We start from the raw sequence: 23,900 nt of genomic DNA on the forward strand, positions 1-23,900 counted from the left end.
GTGTGAATAAAATTAGCTGTCTGAAAACACTTCATGAGCAAAGTGGAGGCTTAAAAAGATTTTTATCATCGATAGAACTCGTCACGTTAGCTAGCTATAAAGTAGCTTGAATTCTAGCTCAAAAAAAGAAATAATTTTCTGATGCTGAACGAGTAAAAGAAATATTGATTATGGTCATTGAAACTCTGTTGGAGAATTATTATTAAAAAATAAAAGATGATAATCTTCAAAAGGTAAATAATTTGCAATTAAGTCGAAGAACGATTGTCCGCAGAATCCTAGAATTAGCTTTTGTTTGTTTGTTTGTTTTGGAATTTCGCACAAAGCTACTTAAGGGCTATCTGTGCTAGCCGTCCCTAATTTAGCAGTGTAAGACTAGAGGGAAGGCAGCTAGTCATCACCACCTACTCCAACTCTTGGGCTACTCTTTTACCAACGAATAGTGGGATTGACCGACACATTATAACGCCCCCACGGCTGGGAGGGCGAGCATGTTTGGCAAGACTCGAGCGCGAACCCGCGACCCTCAGATTACGAAGCGCACGCCTTAACGCGCTAGGCCCCTTAGAATTAGCGAAAGACATAGAAAATCAGTTGCTTGAACAACTAAAAGACTGTTTGTATTTCTATTTAGCACTAGATGAGTCAACAGATGTTAGTGACACAGCACAGTTGATATTTTGGGGTCGATATGTAACTTCAGATCTTTAAGTGAGGAAAGAAATGCTTGGCCTTTGTGGTTTACGAGATCGAGCATGTGTAAAAAACATCTTTGAAAAATGTCTTGATATGTCAAAAAATTCAACCTGGATTTTAAAAAACTGGTTCTTGTCACAATAGACGGCGCTCCCGCCATGACTGAAGTAAAAATTAGGATTTATTTCTCTTTTGAAGCAGCATTTAATTGAAAATAATGTGAAGTCCACGCTACCATCTTTCCATTGCATTTTGCATCAGGAAAATTTATGTGCTCAGATGTCTAAAAGTGATGAAGTGAAAAAATTTATGGACATTATTGTTAAAATTGTGAATTACATTAGACGTGGAAGCTTTCTCATCCATCAACAGTTTGTTGAGTCTTTGCAGAAAAGCAATGACTGCACTTTTGATGATCTTACTGATTTTACAAATGTAAGACTGTTACGTAGAGGAAAAGTATTGGAACGATTTACTTCCTTATTTCCTCAAATAAAAGAGTATCATCTTGAAAAAGACAAAGCGATATGATGGCTCACTTGAATAATTTGAATACGAAGCTTCTGGAAACAGATAAAATAATAAGCGAGCAATCACAGTCTATTAATGAATTTCAATTAAAGTTTAACCTCCTTGCGGAACAATTGCAAAAGAATGATTTTGACCCATTTTGCAAAATTGAATAGTTTCCTAAAAAATAATGAAGACTGTGATTTCTCTGATACTAAAGATGATCCCTCTATAAACTGGATCAAAAATCTATCTGAAAAATTCGAATCATGTTTTTTCGAATTTAAATATTTGAAATTGATATTTGAATTTTTGCATAATCCGTTTTAATTTGACTTAGGAAATTTTTGTAAGGACGGTTTGTTTGAATTTAACGCAAAGCTACTCGAGGTCTATTTGCATTAGCCGTCTCTAATTTAGCAGTGTAAGACTAGAGGGAAAACAGCTAGTCATTACCACCTACTCCAACTCTTGGGCTACTCTTTTACCAACGAAAAGTGGGATTGACCGACACATTATAACGCCCCCACGGCTGGGAGGGCGAGCATGTTTGGCAAGACTCGAGCGCGAACCCGCGACCCTCAGATTACGAAGCGCACGCCTTAACGCGCTAGGCCCCTTAGAATTAGCGAAAGACATAGAAAATCAGTTGCTTGAACAACTAAAAGACTGTTTGTATTTCTATTTAGCACTAGATGAGTCAACAGATGTTAGTGACACAGCACAGTTGATATTTTGGGGTCGATATGTAACTTCAGATCTTTAAGTGAGGAAAGAAATGCTTGGCCTTTGTGGTTTACGAGATCGAGCATGTGTAAAAAACATCTTTGAAAAATGTCTTGATATGTCAAAAAATTCAACCTGGATTTTAAAAAACTGGTTCTTGTCACAATAGACGGCGCTCCCGCCATGACTGAAGTAAAAATTAGGATTTATTTCTCTTTTGAAGCAGCATTTAATTGAAAATAATGTGAAGTCCACGCTACCATCTTTCCATTGCATTTTGCATCAGGAAAATTTATGTGCTCAGATGTCTAAAAGTGATGAAGTGAAAAAATTTATGGACATTATTGTTAAAATTGTGAATTACATTAGACGTGGAAGCTTTCTCATCCATCAACAGTTTGTTGAGTCTTTGCAGAAAAGCAATGACTGCACTTTTGATGATCTTACTGATTTTACAAATGTAAGACTGTTACGTAGAGGAAAAGTATTGGAACGATTTACTTCCTTATTTCCTCAAATAAAAGAGTATCATCTTGAAAAAGACAAAGCGATATGATGGCTCACTTGAATAATTTGAATACGAAGCTTCTGGAAACAGATAAAATAATAAGCGAGCAATCACAGTCTATTAATGAATTTCAATTAAAGTTTAACCTCCTTGCGGAACAATTGCAAAAGAATGATTTTGACCCATTTTGCAAAATTGAATAGTTTCCTAAAAAATAATGAAGACTGTGATTTCTCTGATACTAAAGATGATCCCTCTATAAACTGGATCAAAAATCTATCTGAAAAATTCGAATCATGTTTTTTCGAATTTAAATATTTGAAATTGATATTTGAATTTTTGCATAATCCGTTTTAATTTGACTTAGGAAATTTTTGTAAGGACGGTTTGTTTGAATTTAACGCAAAGCTACTCGAGGTCTATTTGCATTAGCCGTCTCTAATTTAGCAGTGTAAGACTAGAGGGAAAACAGCTAGTCATTACCACCTACTCCAACTCTTGGGCTACTCTTTTACCAACGAATAGTGGGATTGATCGTAACATTATAACGCCCCCACCGCTGAAAGGACGAGTATGTTTGGTGTGACGGGAAATCGAACTTGCGATCCTAAGATTACGAGTCGAGTGCCTTAACCAGCTGGCCTAATATAAATGTAATGGTATCTCTAATTGATTACATTTAAGCTTTGTAAGCGAAATTAGTTCATACCAGAATGTTATATATACAAAAGGCTTGTGTAGATAAAATCGCAACATTACGTTTATTTTACTCAATCAGAATTAATGAACTCTGATACTGAGCGGTGACGATAGATGTTAGGTACACAGAGTGGTGAAAATACCAGGGTAAATCCTTTTACTTGGAAGAACTTTCAACGTGAAATCAACATGCTATGTTTAGTCTATCTTTTACTTATTCTCAAGAGAATACGTAATATTGGATCTAATATTTATTAAATATTAATTTATACGGTATTATTATTATGTTTCTTCTAAGACATGGTTGTTGTTTGTTATAACTGTTGTTTTATATATTATTTTGTGAATGTTTTAGTTTTCCTCATTCAACATGCTCTATGTAATAGGCAGAAATGCATAGCAAATAAATTAGTTAATAAATATACTCTTCAAAGAAAGAAATGCAAAAGGGATATTTTTATTTTAAAGAGAAATATATGTAATAACCTTACAAGCTCAGGGTATGTGATGTCACACGTGTTAAGGCACTGATTGTCAGACCAAAATGACAATAAAAGTTGTGCACTTTGAAAACGGAGGAAAACATCGGACTTTTCGCCAAATCGCATTCGTGTCCAATAAATTTGTTTGAAAGATCTGCATGTTCTGCAAGTGCAACATCCCTATAAAAGTGACGGGTTCTCGGTTTCCATAGCTCAGTGTTAAGTCACAGAGACGCAATACAGTTACGCCAAGACTGACTGAAGCACAACGCATGGAAGCAGGCGAATCTCGATCAAATGTTGCCAGAGCTGTGAATGTCCACCCAAGCACCATCTCAAGGCTATGAAATCGTCACCAACAACATGGATCAACTCGTGACCGTCCACGATCTGGCAGACCTCGTGTGACCACACCCGCACAAGATCGCTACATCCGGTTACGTCACCTTCGAGATTGGACCACCACTGCGACGCCTCAACCATACCAGGGCTGCGTAGAATTTCCGATTAGACCGTACACAACCGTCTACGAGATTCTTAGGCCCCATGTGCAACCCATCATGGTTAACGTCAACGACGTTTTTCAACATGACAACGCCCGTCCTTACACAGCCCAACTCACCACTGTCTTCTTGAGACACCACAACATCAACGTTCTTCCCTGGCTCTCCAGATCACCAGATTTAAACCCCATCGAACAGACTCTACCTCAGCTTGCAGCAGCTTTGCAGGCTGAGTGGACAGCCATTCCACAGGATGTGATTCGTCATCTCATCACTTCCATGGGCAGGAGATGCCAAGCAGTTATTGATGCTCACGGGGGGCATACTCGTTATTGATAGTTAAACTTCAACTAGTGAGCGTGGACCTCGCCTTTGCAGACTTTGGATGTTCAGCAGTGAATGTGCAAAGTTAAACTTGTTAACAATATGTCTCAACTTTTGCCTTTTGCGTTTCTTTTTATGAAGAGTATATAATACTGAATAGAAGCATCTGATTCTTTGGGAAATTGTAACATGTTATTGTGTTGTAAGTTGTTTAACAATGAAGTTAAACTAAACATAAGATATTTCAAACGTTTATTAACTCACAATACAAGTTTTACTATCATTATTTTATTTTGTATATCCTGAATACAAAATAATATACATTAAAATCAACTAGTTATTTTAGCCGGTTACTGATCGTTGGTTGAATGACATATAAACAACAGAACAGAAAGTGATAATAATGGCTGAAAATGGTGAGATGTGTTTCTAATATTAATAAACATATGTTGGATAAAGTTAGTAAAGCATAATAAACGTCTTAAATAAAACTGTTGCTCAAGTAATTTAAACCCTCAGTTCAACGGTAAGTCTAAAACCTCTCGCCATAAGAAACTGGGTTTCAATATTCATAGTGGGCACAGCACAGATTGCCCACTGTGTGGCTCTGTGTTTAATAACAAACATGAGATGTCACTGTCAGAGACAATCATTTAGTCTAACAAAATGTTATACATTTGTATGTCTTACACTACTTAATTCAATGTAACTTATAGAGTTTTAGCAGCCATCCTGTCATTATTAACATGAACATTTTAAAATCAGACTATTAAACATTATTTCTAATAACAGTACAGTAGAACTCCTTCCGACTTGTTCAGCTAACTTTTGTCACAGCATCTTTTTCTGTGACAAAGATAAGAAACTTCAGAACTATTCTTTGTTAAGACTGTCTTTGAAACGTGTGAAGATTTTCCATCGTACAACGTTAACATGACAAACATTTAAGAAGTAAACACATGGAGACACAAAAACACAACACAGTGACAGTGTTATAAAGACAAACATAAACACTACAATGTCAGTTCATGGTCCAAAGTACATTCCTGTAACCTAGAATGAACATAGCCCACAGTTTCAAATGTGTAATATATTAACTTATCATGTCAAGTATCAGTACAATAAATATATGTTTATAAATATATGTAACTTCAAATAAATTATACCCTGTAATAAAGACATTTATTTTATGGAATTTTGTCAAATTACCTAAAAGTCAAAAGTTGTAGTATATAGATATAGTACAACCATCTTTTGTGTGTATTCACTTTAAACCTTGGAACCATTGTTACACGGGTTACGTTAGAGTGTTGATATGTGTATAAAATAGTAATTACTAATATAAAGAGAATTTATAATACTTCATTTGTCATCTCAGTAAGTCCATAAGGCATTATTTGTATATATAGAAACAAACTTTAAGGTGGATTTGTCTTCACAATAAAACTATGGATCAGTTTATAATTCAACTATATAAACCAGATAAAAAAGTTCACAATATATTAAGTTCCATATAACAGTTTTCTCACATAAATCTCCCCACTTTAATGACCAAACTTAAGTTCATTTATTCCATGAATACTTATGACTAGAGTAACAACACATGTTTCAAATCTTTATCTTAACTTATTGTCAATAGTTTGTAATACAATACCAATAAAAAACTCAATAATATCACAGGTAACCTCTTACAAAGTTTCACTAAGAAGGCTGATGACATCACTGGTAACCCTTACATAGTTTCACTAAGAAGGCTGATGACATCACTGGTAACCCTCACATAGTTTCACTAAGAAGGCTGATGACATCACTGGTAACCCTTACATAGTTTCACTAAGAAGGCTGATGACGTCACTGGTAACCCTTACATAGTTTCACTAAGAAGGCTGATGACATCACTGGTAACCCTCACATAGCTTCACTAAGAAGGCTGATGACATCACTGGTAACCCTCACATAGTTTCACTAAGAAGGCTGATGACATCACTGGTAACCCTCACATAGTTTCACTAAGAAGGCTGATGACATCACTGGTAACCCTTATATAGTTTCACTAAGAAGGCTGACGACATCATTGGTAACCCTTACATAGTTTCACTAATAAGGCTGATGACATCACTGGTAACCCTCACATAGTTTCACTAAAAAGGCTGATGACATCATTGGTAACCCTTACATAGTTTCAGTAAGAAGGCTGATGACATCACTGGTAACCCTCACATAGTTTCACTAATAAGGGTGATGACATCACTGGTAACCCTCACATAGTTTCACTAAGAAGGCTGATGACATCACTGGTAACCCTTACATAGTTTCACTGCACTGTTTTGTCATTTCATTTACATGGTGTCTACAATGGAAAAAAAATCACAATTACAACCAATTTAAACTTGTTCAAAACATCCACCATACTATTCTACGAATTCCAAATATATTGTTCTTTCTTAAATGTCACACAACTTGTTATATGGGAGAACTGTTTGATATACAACACAGAGAAAAACTGTTTTAATTAAACTGTAGTTCAGACAAATAGATATCAGAACAGTGTCTCATCTGACCAACAATATCTCAGGTCTAACATAACAACATAAACAATACTGTAGATATAACCAACTACATCTCAGGTCTAACATACCAATATAAACAGGACCGTAGATGTAACCAACAATATCTCAAGTCTAACATAAGAATATAAACAACACTGCAGATCTAACCAACAATATCTCAGGTCTAACATAACAATATAAACAACACTGTAGATCTAACCAACAATATCTCAGGTCTCACATAACAATATAAACAATATTGTAGATCTATCCAACAATATCGCAGGTCTAACATAACAATATTGTAGATCTACCCAACAATATCGCATTCTCTAACATAACAATATAAACATTACTATAGATCTGATCAACAATATCTCAAATATAACATGACAGTATAAACAATACTGTAGATCTAACATAACAATATCTCAGGTCTAAAATAATACTGTAGTTCTAACCAATAATATCTCAGGTCTAACACGACAGTATAAACAATACTGCTGATCTGACTAACAATATCACAGGTCTGACATAACAGCAGATAGCCCATGTGTGTACTGACTTAAGGATGGATTTACTGAGTTATTGGTACCACAGGTGTACACGTAATTAAGTGTGGTCTTCTGATCCTCACTTGGTGCCACATTTGTACATAGACTTAAGGATGGACTTACTAACCATACTTGGTATCCCCAGTGTACACAGACTTACGGATGGACTTACTGACTACACTTGGCACGCCATGTGTGTAGAAGCTAAATTATATGAGTTTTCTCTAACAATTTATAAGATGAAATATGCTGTGGCTAAGTTATAGATTACACGAAGACCTCAGTTTCATCATTACACAGAAATGTTACATATTACTTAACAACAGTTACTAACTCACCTGTTATGTTTAAGATGTGCACTAACCAAATGTCCAGCAGCTAAAGCTGACATTAGAGAGAGTTCTCCTGCTAAGACCATTCCACAAATAATTCTTGCTAATGTAGCAGCATGTTGTCCTGGTTCGGTTGAAGACGGTCCTCGCACACCTAGCAACTGTAGGACACAAGAAACATGAACTAAACTAATAACATTTTTCATTAACGTAAAATATGTTAAATAACACAAACACACTGAAGGTGCTAACAGACACACTCTAATAGGACAGGAATAATGAATCATTCATGATTTACATTAAACTTGTACCATTAATTCAAGCTTCCTTTGTAATGTACTGGAAAAACTAGAAATTCAAATATTTCTTTCTTTTCCTACAAAATAACAATGCTGGACAGTTAAAAGATACCTCACTGTCATATGCGATGTTAATTAGCAGTTAGAAAATTGTGATTGGTCAGGAGACATGCTATACCTACCTGTATACAGTACATTACTTTAGATATTAAAACCTAACAATGTCCATGTAACTAATGCTCAAAAACAAATCATTTTAAAATTTAAGAAAAAAACACTAGTATAAGCTAAATCAGTTTTTAATTCTACAAGATAAAAAAGTGCTAGAATTATTATTGTTTAAAGAAATAAAAACGTTTCAGAAAATATGAGGAAACTCCGTACATTAAGGTACTTCAAACATATTGTCATATAAAACGGTATTGGAGAGAAGTCAGGTATTATATTATCACTGGATAAAAATTTGTGGCTTACATCTAAACAAGCAGCCTGAGGTGGCAGCACTGTTCCTCCACCTACAGTTCCAGTCTCTATGGAAGGCATGGTGCAGGTGATCAGCAGGTTATCTCCACTTGGTCCAGAAGGTTCCATCAGTGTGATACAGCTTGAACTATCAACATTTTGGGCTGGATCCTGGAGAGGGAAAAATTAAACAAGGAATCAAACCTGAGATTCTCACCAATTATGATTTATGACAACAGTTAAACTGTGTTTAAGTTTGATGGAACTCCAGAAAACCAATGGTACTTATGTAGTGAACAAATAATTTTTATGTTTGTGAAGTATTATGTTCCTTATTTCTCAAGAATTCTTTAATTCTCAGTCAGACAAACATTTAATTTGTGTGTACACAAAACATATATCAGTATCTATAACATATTCCTATAAGAACCAGAGAGTAAAAAAAAAAAAACCTATTAAAAATAACACTAACCTGACCAGTGGCTATAAATATTGCACTAACAATATTAGCAGCCTGTGCATTAAAACCACCTATACTACCAGCAACAGCAGAGCCAATCAGGTTCTTACTAATATTCACGTCAACAAGAGATTGAACGGTTGTCTTCAAAACCTGTTTAGAAAGGTTAACATTTCAATTTTTACTTGCAGGTCAAGTTAAACAAAATATTTTAGAGTTTTTAACAAGAATTGGTTCAACTTGTATTTTAGTATAAGACATATATAATGATTCAGTTTATATGTATCTTATAAAAAATATTATTTTGTACTCATCTTTACTACTAATATAATAGATTTATGATTAAGTTTTCCCTTACCTCTGTTACAACTTTTTGTGATATTTCAGCTTCACACACAATGCACTTCCCTCGACCCAATATCCTGTTAACAAAAACTTTTGTTATAAAAATATCACACTTTGAATTTTCTAGATGTCATAACTTATATAAAAAGGAAAATAAAAAACCTGAAGATAAGTAATATAGATGTGAGGAACAAGTCAGTAAACTGGATAGAAAAGACAGTTATCACAAAAGAAATTCAGTCAAAATGGATTAATTTTACAAGTGGACCAGTGGTCAGCACGACAGAAGAGGTGATAAAGATAAAAGTGGACAGTACTTTAGTAGAGATGGTAAAGAAAAAAGTAGACAGTACTTTAGTAGAGATGATAAAGAAAAAAGTAGACAGTACTTTAGTAGAGATGATAAAGAAAAAAGTAGACAGTACTTTAGTAGAGATGGTAAAGAAAAAAGTAGACAGTACTTTAGTAGAGATGGTAAAGAAAAAAGTAGACAGTACTTTAGTAGAGATGGTAAAGAAAAAAGTAGACAGTACTTTAGTAGAGATGGTAAAAAAAAAAAGTAGACAGCACTTTAGTAGAGATGGTAAAGAAAAAAGTAGACAGTACTTTAGTAGAGATGGTAAAGAAAAAAGTAGACAGTACTTTAGTAGAGATGGTAAAGAAAAAAGTAGACAGTACTTTAGTAGAGATGGTAAAGACAAAAGTAGACAGTACTTTAGTAGAGATGATAAAGATAAAAGTGGACAGTACTTTAGTAGAGATGGTAAAGAAAAAAGTAGACAGTACTTTAGTAGAGATGGTAAAGATAAAAGTGGACAGTACTTTAGTAGAGATGATAAAGATAAAAATGGACAGTACTTTAGTAGATGTGATAAAGACAAAAATGGACAGTACTTTAGTAGAGATAATAAAGACAAAAGTGGACAGTACTTTAGTAGAGATGATAAAGACAAAAGTGGACAGTACTTTAGTAGAGATGATAAAGACAAAAGTGGACAGTACTTTAGTAGAGATGATAAAGACAAAAGTGGACAGTACTTTAGTAGAGATGATAAAGACAAAAGTGGACAGTACTTTAGTAGAGATGATAAAGACAAAAGTGGACAGTACTTTAGTAGAGATGATAAAGACAAAAGTGGACAGTACTTTAGTAGAGATGATAAAGACAAAAGTGGACAGTACTTTAGTAGAGATGATAAAGACAAAGTGGACAGTACTTTAGTAGAGATGATAAAGACAAAAGTGGACAGTACTTTAGTAGAGATGATAAAGACAAAAGTGGACAGTACTTTAGTAGAGATGATAAAGACAAAAGTGGACAGTACTTTAGTAGAGATGATAAAGACAAAAGTGGACAGTACTTTAGTAGAGATGATAAAGACAAAAGTGGACAGTACTTTAGTAGAGATGATAAAGACAAAAGTGGACAGTACTTTAGTAGAGATGATAAAGACAAAAGTGGACAGTACTTTAGTAGATGTGATAAAGATAAAAGTGGACAGTACTTTAGTAGATGTGATAAAGATAAAAGTGGACAGTACTTTAGTAGATGTGATAAAGATAAAAGTGGACAGTACTTTAGTAGATGTGATAAAGATAAAAGTGGACAGTACTTTAGTAGAGATGATAAAGATAAAAGTGGACAGTACTTTAGTAGAGATGATATAGATAAAACAAAAGAGAACTTTATCTTATCACCTGAGGCAGGAAAAAACAACACAATGTAACACGACTCAGAGCAAGATCTCAGACTTCACACTTACTAACTCACCAGTTTACTGCTGACGGTTTCTTGTCTGTACAGTAGTTTCCACTGAGACTCAAAATCTCCAAATCAGGAAAAATTTTATGAAGTTTCTTCAGTGCCAACTCTGTACCCTTGGAAATCATATTCATACCCATGGCATCACCGGTACCGGCTACAAAACGGATGAAAAGATAACGTCCAGCTACCCTTACTTGTAATTTCTGAAGTCGGGCAAACCTGACAGCAGATGAAGAAATCAAATATTGACTCTAGAAGAACTAACACTTGATGTTTTTTTTATTATCAGAACTAACACTCGATGTTTTTTTATTAGAAGAACTAACACTCGTTGTTTTTATTAGAAGAACTAACACTCGTTGTTTTTATTAGAAGAACTAACACTCTATGTTTTTTTATTAGAAGAACTAACACTTGATGTTTTTTTATAAATAACATATAAATATCTCAACACTACATTATTTCATTTTTAGCATGAAAGAAAAACTTCCTGTTCTTGAAATGTCCCATACTTGACCAAAATTATTCAAAGTTATGTAAATGTACAAAAACAATAACAAGTTTTAAAAGTTCCCATCACATTTATCTTGACTGGACCAAAGTTAAGTGGTGACAAATGTGGACTTGTTATATTTTCAGATCTTTTTTTATTTTAAGTGTACTAAATTTAAGTAGCCATAAATATGGACTTGTTATATATTCAGGTCCCTCTGTAAAATTATTGTAATTTACTAAAACTTTCCTTCCTCACTGTTAGAGAGAATGAAAGTTGTATCTGGGTGGATTTAAAACAGAAATCCCTGACACTGAAAGGTCAGTTCTGAGTTAGAAAACTTACCGACTACTGGAATCAAATGAATGTTTCAAAGCTTCTTGGTTGTCTTTCCTCTGTAACCATTTCATTACAGTCCTACATACAAAACAACAAAAAATGCCAACTGATAATTCAACTGGAGTTGACATTTTAAAAAGAACACTATACTTATGATACAGCATAATTTTCTGTTCTGAAAGCTTGACCAAAATATTGTGACCCATTTACACAAAGTCAAATTAAAATTGGGTTTTAACTGAAAGTGGAAACTTTGAAGAAAATATTTTGATAAAACAGAGTTGTTAACACAATTAAATATACAGAAATGTCAGTTACATAAAACAAAAATATATAGTAACACAAAAAAGGATGAGAAATACAGTTTTAAGTAACACTAAAATCAAGTGTTACGTGTATCACTTAATTTTCTGTTTCTTGTCACAAGAATATTTATAATTTATCTTGAATTCCACAGCTTACACGGCTTGTTGTGCAGTTGGTAGTCGAACAACAGGGCCTCTGGTCATACCATCTGACACAATATAGCTACGAACACCTCCAGACAGCTGTGAATACAACAATAACAGTAAGTATAAAGACCCGTGTGTCACAATACAACTGTGAATACAACAATATCAGTTAGTGTAAAGATGTGTGTCACAATACAGATGTGAATAAAACAATATCAGTTAGTGTAAAGATATGTGTGTTGCAATACAGCTGTGAATACAACAATATCAGTTAGTGTAAAGATATGTGTGTTGCAATACAGCTGTGAATACAACAATATCAGTTAGTGTAAAGACCTGTGTGTCACAATACAGCTGTGAATACAACAATATCAGTTAGTGTAAAGACCTGTGTGTCACAATACAGCTGTGAATAAAACAATGTCAGTTAGTGTAAAGATCTGTTTGTCACAATACAGCTGTGAATAAAACAATGTCAGTTAGTGTAAAGATCTGTTTGTCACAATACAACAGTGAATAAAATAATGTCAGTTAGTGTAAAGATCTGTGCGTCACAATACAGCTGTGAATACAACAATATCAGTTAGTGTAAAGACCTGTGCATCACAATACAGCTGTGAATAAAACAATGTCAGTTAGTGTAAAGATCTGTTTGTCACAATACAGCTGTGAATAAAACAATGTCAGTTAGTGTAAAGATCTGTTTGTCACAATACAGCTGTGAATAAAACAATGTCAGTTAGTGTAAAGATCTGTTTGTCACAATACAACAGTGAATAAAATAATGTCAGTTAGTGTAAAGATCTGTGTGTCACAATACAGCTGTGAATACAACAATATCAGTTAGTGTAAAGACCTGTGTGTCACAATACAACAGTGAATAAAATAATGTCAATTAGTGTAAAGATCTGTGTGCCACAATACAACAGTGAATAAAACAATGTTAGTTAGTGTAAAGACCTGTGTGTCACAATACAGCTGTGAATAAAACAATGTTAGTTAGTGTAAAGACCTGTGTGTCACAATACAGCTGTAAATAAAACAATATTAGTTAGTGTAAAGACCTGTGTGTCACAATACAGCTGTGAATAAAACAATGTCAGTTAGTGTACAGATCTGTTTGTCACAATACAACAGTGAATAAAATAATGTTAGTTAGTGTAAAGATCTGTTTGTCACAATACAGCTGTGAATAAAACAATGTCAGTTAGTGTAAAGATCTGTTTGTCACAATACAACAGTGAATAAAATAATGTCAGTTAGTGTAAAGATCTGTGCGTCACAATACAGCTGTGAATACAACAATGTCAGTTAGTGTAAAGACCTGTGCATCACAATACAGCTGTGAATAAAACAATGTCAGTTAGTGTAAAGATCTGTTTGTCACAATACAGCTGTGAATAAAACAATGTCAGTTAGTGTAAAGATCTGTTTGTCACAATACAGCTGTGAATAAAACAATGTCAGTTAGTGTAAAGATCTGTTTGTCACAATACAACAGTGAATAAAATAATGTCAGTTAGTGTAAAGATCTGTGTGTCACAATACAGCTGTGAATACAACAATATCAGTTAGTGTAAAGACCTGTGTGTCACAATACAACAGTGAATAAAATAATGTCAGTTAGTGTAAAGATCTGTGTGCCACAATACAACAGTGAATAAAACAATGTTAGTTAGTGTAAAGACCTGTGTGTCACAATACAGCTGTGAATAAAACAATGTTAGTTAGTGTAAAGACCTGTGTGTCACAATACAGCTGTAAATAAAACAATATTAGTTAGTGTAAAGACCTGTGTGTCACAATACAGCTGTGAATAAAACAATGTCAGTTAGTGTACAGATCTGTTTGTCACAATACAACAGTGAATAAAATAATGTTAGTTAGTGTAAAGATCTGTGTGCCACAATACAACAGTGAATAAAACAATATTAGTTAGTGTAAAGACCTGTGTGTCACAATACAGCTGTGAATAAAACAATGTCAGTTAGTGTAAAGACCTGTGTGTCACAATACAGCTGTGAATAAAACAATGTCAGTTAGTGTAAAGATCTGTTTGTCACAATACAGCTGTGAATAAAACAATGTCAGTTAGTGTAAAGATCTGTGCGTCACAATACAGCTGTGAATAAAACTATCAGTTAGTGTAAAGACCTGTGTGTCACAATACAACTGTGAATGAAACAATGTTAGTTAGTGTAAAGATCTGTGTGTTACAATACAGCTGTGAATAAAATAATGTCAGTTAGTGTAAAGATGTGTGTCACAATACAGCTGTGAATAAAACAATATCAGTTAGTGTAAAGACCTGTGTGTCACAATACAACTGTGAATACAACAATATCAGTTAGTGTAAAGATGTGTGTCACAATACAGCTGTGAATACAACAATATCAGTTAGTGTAAAGACCTGTGTGTCACAATACAACTGTGAATAACACAATATCAGTTAGTACCATAGGTGAAAGGGCAAGATGCCGAATGCAACTTTTGGTCCCATAACCCATAATACTGGATGTGAAGTTCCCTGACCACTCATTACACAAGTTACCTCAAATCCTCAGCATTAATAAGTGCCATGTAGTCTCATAAACTTAGTTGATATCAAACAAAACTGATATTTGGTGAATAAGAAAATTTTATACACATGAACAGTAGTTGTACAGATTTCCTCAACGTAAACATCTTTCACTGAACCTCAGCAAGTATTAAAGACATTTGTACTTGACAGATATTTACAAGAAGTTTAAGGTGTAGCTAAACAACCTCTCTACTACAAACAAATCACCAGTACTATACAGCCTTCCTATACACAAAACCATGTACAACTGTTAGAAAACATTCTACTTACAATCAGAGCTCTACAGCCTCTGTTAGCACTTGCAACTAAACAGCCTTCTGTAGTTGCCATGGGAACTTGGTATTTCTGTCCATCAAGTACCAGTGGGCCAGCAACTCCAACTGGTATTGGTACATAACCAATTACGTTTTCACAACATGCTCCCATTACCTAACAGAAAGAGTAAACAAAACAGAAAGGTCTAATCTACCAAGTAATGTAATAAAACATGACTAGTGAAACATAGAACCAGATACCAAACATCTTAAAGAACCTTAAACAAAACAAAAATAATAATATAACATGGAGCCAGATACCAAACATCTTAAAGAACCTTAAACAAAACAAAAATAATAATATAACATGGAGCCAGAATCCAAACATCTTAAAGAACCTTAAACAAAACAAAAATAATAATATAACATAGAACCAGATACCAAACATATCAAAGAACCTTAAACAAAACAAAAATAATTATATATTATTTTTATCCTATGGTTAAGTGCTTCACTGAAGTAAACATTCATGAAAATATAATCTCTTAATTTTCAGAAAACAATAATAACATGAGACTCGGTGAAACTGTTGATGAGTCATGTTATTAAATTACTGAAGACATTATTAAATTAGTTATGACCACCATATAACCAGACTCTAGTCATACTACTGTTTTATGTTAAGTTCGTAAAATAAACTTTATATCTGACTGAAAGTTCAATAAGTTATGAATCAATAAATAGACCTACCAGAGAGTAATCGTAATGTTCATATGGAAGGTCATTCAATCCGTTGCTACAGTTTGAAGACTTGGTAATAAGTTGACGTCGAATAGCTACACCTCTTTCAGGATTATTCAAGACAGATTCCAGTTTGTAGGGAGCAATGTACTTGTATTCAACAAGTGTGAGTATCTCTTGATCTGTTAGTTTCTGTGGGCCTTCCTGTAACGTACCAAGAATCTTATAAGTAAGGAACTTTAAATAAACAGTACAGTTTATTTGTTTCTAACTCTAGTGTCAAAAAGAAAGTTTTAAAGCATATTCATATGTTGATAGTAAAGTTTGAAAATTTAGTTTCAGAGATGGAAAACGTCTGTACTGAGAGTTTATCATGACTTGTCCAGTGGCTCTGATTGTGCATCCTTATCAGATATTGAAATTTTGATTCTAACAAAGATGGCTAGGTTAGTCTTAAATCATGCACCTGATAAACGTTCTAGATTTTTCTACCATACATAGATATTGTTTTACAAAACCAGTTTCAACCAGAACAAACACACAAACTACATCAAGTGACTTGACTGTGATTATTGGAAATCTAGTTTATTTAGCTATCTTTCTCATAAAAACATCTCTTGGTACAGGTGTACCAACTTCAAATGTTTGTTATTACTGGCATCAGAAAATAATCCAATCTTTACACAATCACAATCTTCTTATCACAATCTCCTATTGGGTCATCTCTGTTGGGGATGAGTTCATTGTTCTTGATAGGTTTGGAAGATATGATGTGCATTATTAGAGTCATTGTCAACCCAAATACTCCAATATTTGAGTTTTCTGGCTTCTAAGCATAACACCAAGTGCCTAATTTTTACAAAAACTGACTATTTTGCCCCCGTAACTTTAAACAATCTCACTAAATGGATATGCTTGTGATATTTCCTTAAGTTCACAGATAATTTGAAAAGACCAGAAACTTGTTATCTACATATCACAATGTAAATATTTTTTATCAAGTGAAACTAACTATCAATTATGAAAGTTTAAAAGCTTGTGTGGACATACCGAGGAGTTGAGTATCCGGATACAATCAGGCACAGAACGAGTTTCGACAGGTAGACAAACCACACTGTTGCTTGTTGCCTTACCATCTTCAACTATATCTGTCTGAACCTCTTTGTTTATTAAATGTTTTTCCTGCTCACTAACAGCAAATGAAAACGATCTGTAGTAGAAAGGTGAGGTAGGAAAGGATGAAACCCCTGGTGACATTGAAACATAGGGTTGAAAACAACCTGGTGATGTTGGACTACCAATGTTTGTCAAGTAGCTTGCTAGGAAGATTGAAAACAACTAATATAAACATCACATTTGCTACTAATAATAAAACAAAAGGACTTAACTTAATGTTATTTTGCAACATGTTTTAAGACCTGTGTGTACTATTTTTAAAACTTCTCAACCCTTACTCTGTCTGTAGAAAGACAACCCAGGAGTGGAAGGTGTAGAATTAGTGATACTATTATTTCTCTCCAGTTCTCCACTGTGACGTACGCAGGTAGCCTCAGCAATTTTTTCTTGAATGTCTTCTTTGTGTTCAAAAAATATATATTTTATGGCTAAAGCAGAAGCAAGAATAGCCATAACTAGTTGTTCCTGATTAACAGAAAACCATCTGTAAACAAAAGATGATTTGTTGTTAATTTCACTTAGGGTAATGTAATAAAACTAAACAAACTAAACATGATAAAAGTTATATTCAACTGCATTCATCTTGAATAAAACCCACTATTTTAGTATTGTAAGCCCATAAGCCCCAACAAGATATGACCATTCAAAACAAGATTTACTTGTGTCTGTTCAGTCAAACACCTAAAGCATTATTGAAGACAGGTGTTAACTAATAAATGTTTAAAAATGTAAATGTTTTTAAAAACAGTTTCTAACTCTTCGAAACACAAAAACAAGCATAGTCTTGAAATAGGTTACATGTTTCAGACACATGTTTAGCACATGTTCAATTGTGTAACCATATCTGAAATTTATTGAGCTGACAACGTTATAGGGTGTAAAACAAAATCCTGCATCTTTTGTTTAACTAACAAAACAAAAATATATAAAGTCTCTCTACCCAATAACAATACCACAAAAACAACAGTAAAATAACAATGTTATTACATCTGCTCATTTCAAAGGTAAGGATTACCTGTAGAAATCTTCAAAGGTGGAGTTTTTGTCCACCAAACTGGAGATAGACGGGAAACTTGTATCAACAATGTTTTCATGTGGTTCAACAACAGGGCATTGTTTAGTCATCATAGGCCAATGGCTGTGAAGATGAACAAGTACCAAACCTGCAGACTAGACAGTATAATTACAGAATAACTGTTAAGTTGATACATTGTGTAATCTTACTGTAATAACTTATTTAATAAGTAACTGTTTTATTATTAGGTCATTACATTATGTAATCTTACTGTAATAATACATGTTACCATTTAATAAGTAACTGTTTTATTATTAGGTCAGTACACTGTGTTATCTTACTGTAATAATACATGTTACCATTTAATAAGTCACTGTTTTATTATTAGGTCAGTACACTGTGTAATCTTACTGTAAGAATACATACTAACATTTAATAAGTAACTGTTTTATTATTAGGTCATTACACTGTGTAATCTTACTGTAAGAACACATACTAACATTTAATAAGAAACTGTTTTATTATTAGGTCATTACATTGTGTAATCTTACTGTAATAATACATGTTACCATTTAATAAGTCACTGTTTTATTATTAGGTCATTACATTGTGTAATCTTACTGTAAGAATACATACTAACATTTAATAAGTAACTGTTTTATTATTAGGTCATTACACTGTGTAATCTTACTGTAAGAACACATACTAACATTTAATAAGTAACTGTTTTATTATTAAATCATTACACTGTGTAATCTTACTGTAAGAACACATACTAACATTTAATAAGTAACTGTTTTATTATTAAATCATTACACTGTGTAATCTTACTGTAAGAACACATACTAACATTTAATAAGAACTGTTTTATTATTAGGTCATTACACTGTGTAATCTTACTGTAAGAACACATACTAACATTTAATAAGTAACTGTTTTATTATTAGGTCATTACATTGTGTAATCTTACTGTAAGAACACATACTAACATTTGTACAATATTTGTACTTACCTGTTACCATTATGTCTGAACTAGCATACCACTATTAACAGTACACGCTCACACGATCGTTAAGAAACTAAGGAATTTAAACCAACGAATTATTAATAGAAGAAATGACATTTATTTTATTCAACAATGTAGAAAAGAACAACTAACCCCTAATTTTGTAAAGGTAAAACTTTCAAAAAATTTTAATACATACACAAACATTATCCAAAATTTACAGAAAAAACTACTGAAAGCCATGTTGAACACAAAATACAAAGAACTACATGACTTACAAAACAAAAATGAATCTAGACCATCAACTGGCATGCTGCATTAAACCAGAGATTTCTGGGACTTATACAACGAAACATAAACCAAATCAATACTAAGAACGACAGAGACAAAAAGATCTGCCACAACAAAAAACTAGAGAAACTAAGATGCAAACAAGAGAAAAGACACCAAAACGACAAACCGTTGACTAACCTCAGAATTAACAGATCCGACCGTCAATTAAACACAGACGAGAAACAACTACTTAACAAAGGACTCAACTTCGCAATAGCACCTAGGCACATTCCAACCATAGAAATCAAAACATGTTTAGAAGACCTAGCCAGGAGACTTGTGATACTTTCTACAGAAAAGAAAAACAAGGAAACAACCAAAAACAACCAACAGAAAGAAGACAACTTAGATAATTTTATTGACATCCAACAGCCAAACTTCCCAGGTAAAATTACAAATTTATATTTTCCAGTAACACCTAAAAACAACATCTTAAACGATTTTTTATAAGAATTTTCTCACAAAACCATCAACATAATTTCACAAAACAGAAAACTAAAAAACAACCTTACAAAAAGAGACATTAATTCCATTAAAAACCTAAAACAAGACAAAAACATAAAAATTCTAAAAGCAGAAAAAGGTAACGCTATAGTCATAATGAACATGAATGAATAATCCAAAAAATGAATAACATCCTATCAGACACGAACAAATTTAACCCAATACACACAAATCCAACAAAGACACACACGAGGGCGAACTGAACAAATTACTACTACAAATGAAAAAAAGCCAACACAATTTCACAAACACTTTATTCCTACCAACGTAAAACCGACTCACGCACACCACAAATATACGGCATCCCCAAACCTCATAAACCAGATTGTCCATTACGACCAATAATGTCCACATATGAATCGTTTAATCACAATCTTGGTAAATACATAGCATGGGCATTCTCCAAATATGTAACCTCAGCGAGCTCATTCATCAAAGACTCTTTTAATTTCAAGTCTAATCTAAATCAACTTAATCATAAAGCCTTAATGGCCAGTTTCGATGTTACATCCCTCTTTAGAGAAGTTCCAACCACTGAAGCCTGCAAGATAGCCTTAGAACTCTATATCCGAGACCCTAACCCATCCATAGAAATTCCCAGTAACCAGTTAGCAACCCGAATAGAATTCACCACGATAAAGACAAACTTCATGTTCAACAACCAAAACTATATACAAACAAATGGCCAAAGCATGGGCAACCCAGTATCACCAGTTCTAGCCAATAGTTTTATGACACAAGTTGAAACACAAGCAATTAACACAGCATTACATCCACCACTATACTGGTACAGATATGTAGATGACACGGTTATGGATTCAAATCTACAGAACACATACTTAATTTTTTCAATCACATTAACTCTATACATCCCAACATCAACTTCACATGTGAACAGGAAGAAAACAATCAAATATCATTTCTTAACCTCAAAATTACAAGAACTGATACACAATTTCAAACAGAAATCCACCGAAAAATCACCCATACTGGACTATACATTCCTTGGGACTCAGCACATGAAACAAAACAAAAACTCAATATACTAAGAAACCAAATAAACACAGCCATAAAACTATGCTCACCAGATAAAATTAACGATGAATTAGACAAAATAAAACAATACTTCACCAACATCAATAAGTTTCCTCCACAAACCGTAGAAAACATTATACGCACACACCTAGACAGAAAGCAAAATCAACCAACTAAAGTAAATACAGCTCACGAATCAAAATCCACGAAACCATATACTGCTGTATACCATATATTCCGACATCAGCAAACAAATAACCAACATTTGGCAAAATTAGTAACAAAATATGACATTCCAATTAATACCAAATTTATTCAAAACCCGCACAAAACTGAGGTCTATACTATGTAAAACTACACTGACAAACACCACACCAACATTATTTATAAAATACAATGTGAAAACTGCCACGACTTCTATATTGAGAAACAAGTAGAAAAATGGAAACCAGATTCAAAGAACATAAAAGTCACCTTCACACGTTTTGAACACTGCAAGTCAAATAAACACAACATAACCATAAAAACACTCAAATACTAAATAAAGAAACAAACATAAACAAACGTAAAATTAAAGAAGCCTTACTTATACAACAACTTAAACCCAAAATAAACCAATATAAAGGAACGCCTTTATACCTATATTAATATAATAAATAAAATTATATATTCAAACATCTAATACCGCCCTCTACATTTCGACACACAATTACACAACCCCTTTCAAACATGTGGTCAGCTTCCGGTCAGTTACCTCTTTCTTTGTGAACCTGACGATGACCGAAGAAGGTCGAAACGTTGTTCGCTCTTCTATGTAAAGTGTTTTCTCAGCCCAAACGAGCCGTTTTTGCATATAAATTTAATAAGTAACTGTTTTATTATTAGGTCATTACATCGTGTAATCTTACTATAAGAACACATACTAACATTTAATAAGTAACTGTTTTATTATTAGGTCATTACATTGTGTAATCTTACTGTAATAATACATGTTACCATTTAATAAGTAACTGTTTTATTATTAGGTAAGTACACTGTGTAATCTTACTGTAGTAATACATACTAACATTTAATAAGAAACTGTTTTATTATTAGGTCATTACATTGCGTAATCTTACTGTAAGAACACATACTAACATTTAATAAGTAACGGTTTTATTATTAGGTCATTACATCGTGTAATCTTACTGTAAGAACACATACTAACATTTAATAAGTAACTGTTTTATTATTAGGTCATTACATTGTGTAATCTTACTGTAAGAATACATACTAACATTTAATCAGTAACTGTTTTATTATTAGGTCATTACATTGTGTAATCTTACTGTAATAATACATGTTACCATTTAATAAGTAACTGTTTTATTATTAGGTCAGTACACTGTGTAATCTTACTGTAGTAATACATACTAACATTTAATAAGAAACTGTTTTATTATTAGGTTAGTACACTGTGTAATCTTACTGTAAGAATACATACTAACATTTAATAAGTAACTGTTTTATTATTAGGTCAGTACACTGTGTAATCTTTCTGTAGTAATACATAGTAACAGTTAATAAGTAACTGTTTTATTATTAGATCATTACACTGTGTAATCTTACTGTAAGAACACATACTAACATTTAATAAGTAACTGTTTTATTATTAGATCATTACACTCTGTAATCTTACTGTAAGAACACATACTAACATTTAATAAGTAACTGTTTTATTATTAGATCATTACACTCTGTAATCTTACTGTAAGAACACATACTAACATTTAATAAGTAACTGTTTTATTATTAGGTCATTACACTGTGTAATCTTACTGTAAGAATACATATTAACATTTAATAAGTAACTGTTTTATTATTAGGTCATTACATTGTGTAATCTTACTGTAAGAATACATATTAACATTTAATAAGTAACTGTTTTATTATTAGGTCAGTACACTGTGTAATCTTTCTGTAGTAATACATAGTAACATTTAATAAGTAACTGTTTTATTATTAGGTCATTACATTGTGTAATCTTACTGTAAGAATACATACTAATATTTAATAAGTAACTGTTTTATTATTAGGTCATTACATTGTGTAACCTTACTGTAGTAATACATACTAACATTTAATAAGTAACTGTTTTATTATTAGGTCATTACATTGTGTAATCTTACTGTAAGAACACATACTAACATTTAATAAGTAACTGTTTTATTATTAGGTCATTACATTGTGTAATCTTACTGTAAGAACACATACTAACATTTAATAAGTAACTGTTTTATTATTAGGTCATTACATTGTGTAATCTTACTGTAAGAATACATACTAACATTTAATAAGTAACTGTTTTATTATTAGGTCATTACATTGTGTAATCTTACTGTAAGAATACATATTAACATTTAATAAGTAACTGTTTTATTATTAGGTCATTACATTGTGTAATCTTACTGTAAGAATACATACTAATATTTAATAAGTAACTGTTTTATTATTAGGTCATTACATTGTGTAACCTTACTGTAGTAATACATACTAACATTTAATAAGTAACTGTTTTATTATTAGATCATTACACTGTGTAATCTTACTGTAAGAACACATACTAACATTTAATAAGAAACTGTTTTATCATCAAGTTGTTAAATTATGTAATCTTACTGTAAGAACACATACTAACATTTAATAAGTAACTGTTTTATTATTAGGTCATTACATTGTGTAATCTTACTGTAAGAATACATACTAACATTTAATAAG

The 23,900-nt window shown here is 32.7% G+C and overlaps 1 protein-coding gene across 6 annotated transcripts in view; it reads right to left on the bottom strand.

The window, feature by feature from the left end:
* Positions 1 to 4,686: 4,686 nt before the first annotated feature.
* Positions 4,687 to 23,900, bottom strand: part of LOC143246836 (3-hydroxy-3-methylglutaryl-coenzyme A reductase-like) — a 28,907-nt gene continuing 9,693 nt past the window's right edge. For all 6 annotated transcript variants that reach the window (XM_076494022.1, XM_076494021.1, XM_076494020.1 and 3 more), the window contains 13 exons: positions 18,266 to 18,420; positions 17,529 to 17,734; positions 17,125 to 17,393; positions 16,084 to 16,278; positions 15,350 to 15,508; positions 12,509 to 12,594; positions 12,053 to 12,124; positions 11,221 to 11,433; positions 9,463 to 9,526; positions 9,117 to 9,257; positions 8,657 to 8,815; positions 7,890 to 8,044; positions 4,687 to 6,798 (listed from right to left, as the gene is read on the bottom strand). In XM_076494022.1, coding sequence (XP_076350137.1) covers positions 6,753 to 6,798; positions 7,890 to 8,044; positions 8,657 to 8,815; positions 9,117 to 9,257; positions 9,463 to 9,526; positions 11,221 to 11,433; positions 12,053 to 12,124; positions 12,509 to 12,594; positions 15,350 to 15,508; positions 16,084 to 16,278; positions 17,125 to 17,393; positions 17,529 to 17,734; positions 18,266 to 18,420 — 1,920 coding nt within the window. In that variant the 3' untranslated portion in view covers positions 4,687 to 6,752. The remainder of the gene's footprint in view (positions 6,799 to 7,889; positions 8,045 to 8,656; positions 8,816 to 9,116; positions 9,258 to 9,462; positions 9,527 to 11,220; positions 11,434 to 12,052; positions 12,125 to 12,508; positions 12,595 to 15,349; positions 15,509 to 16,083; positions 16,279 to 17,124; positions 17,394 to 17,528; positions 17,735 to 18,265; positions 18,421 to 23,900) is intronic.

The sequence above is a fragment of the Tachypleus tridentatus genome, chromosome 3 (assembly GCF_004210375.1).
Source record: "Tachypleus tridentatus isolate NWPU-2018 chromosome 3, ASM421037v1, whole genome shotgun sequence".
NCBI classification, from domain to species: Eukaryota; Metazoa; Arthropoda; class Merostomata; order Xiphosura; family Limulidae; genus Tachypleus; species Tachypleus tridentatus.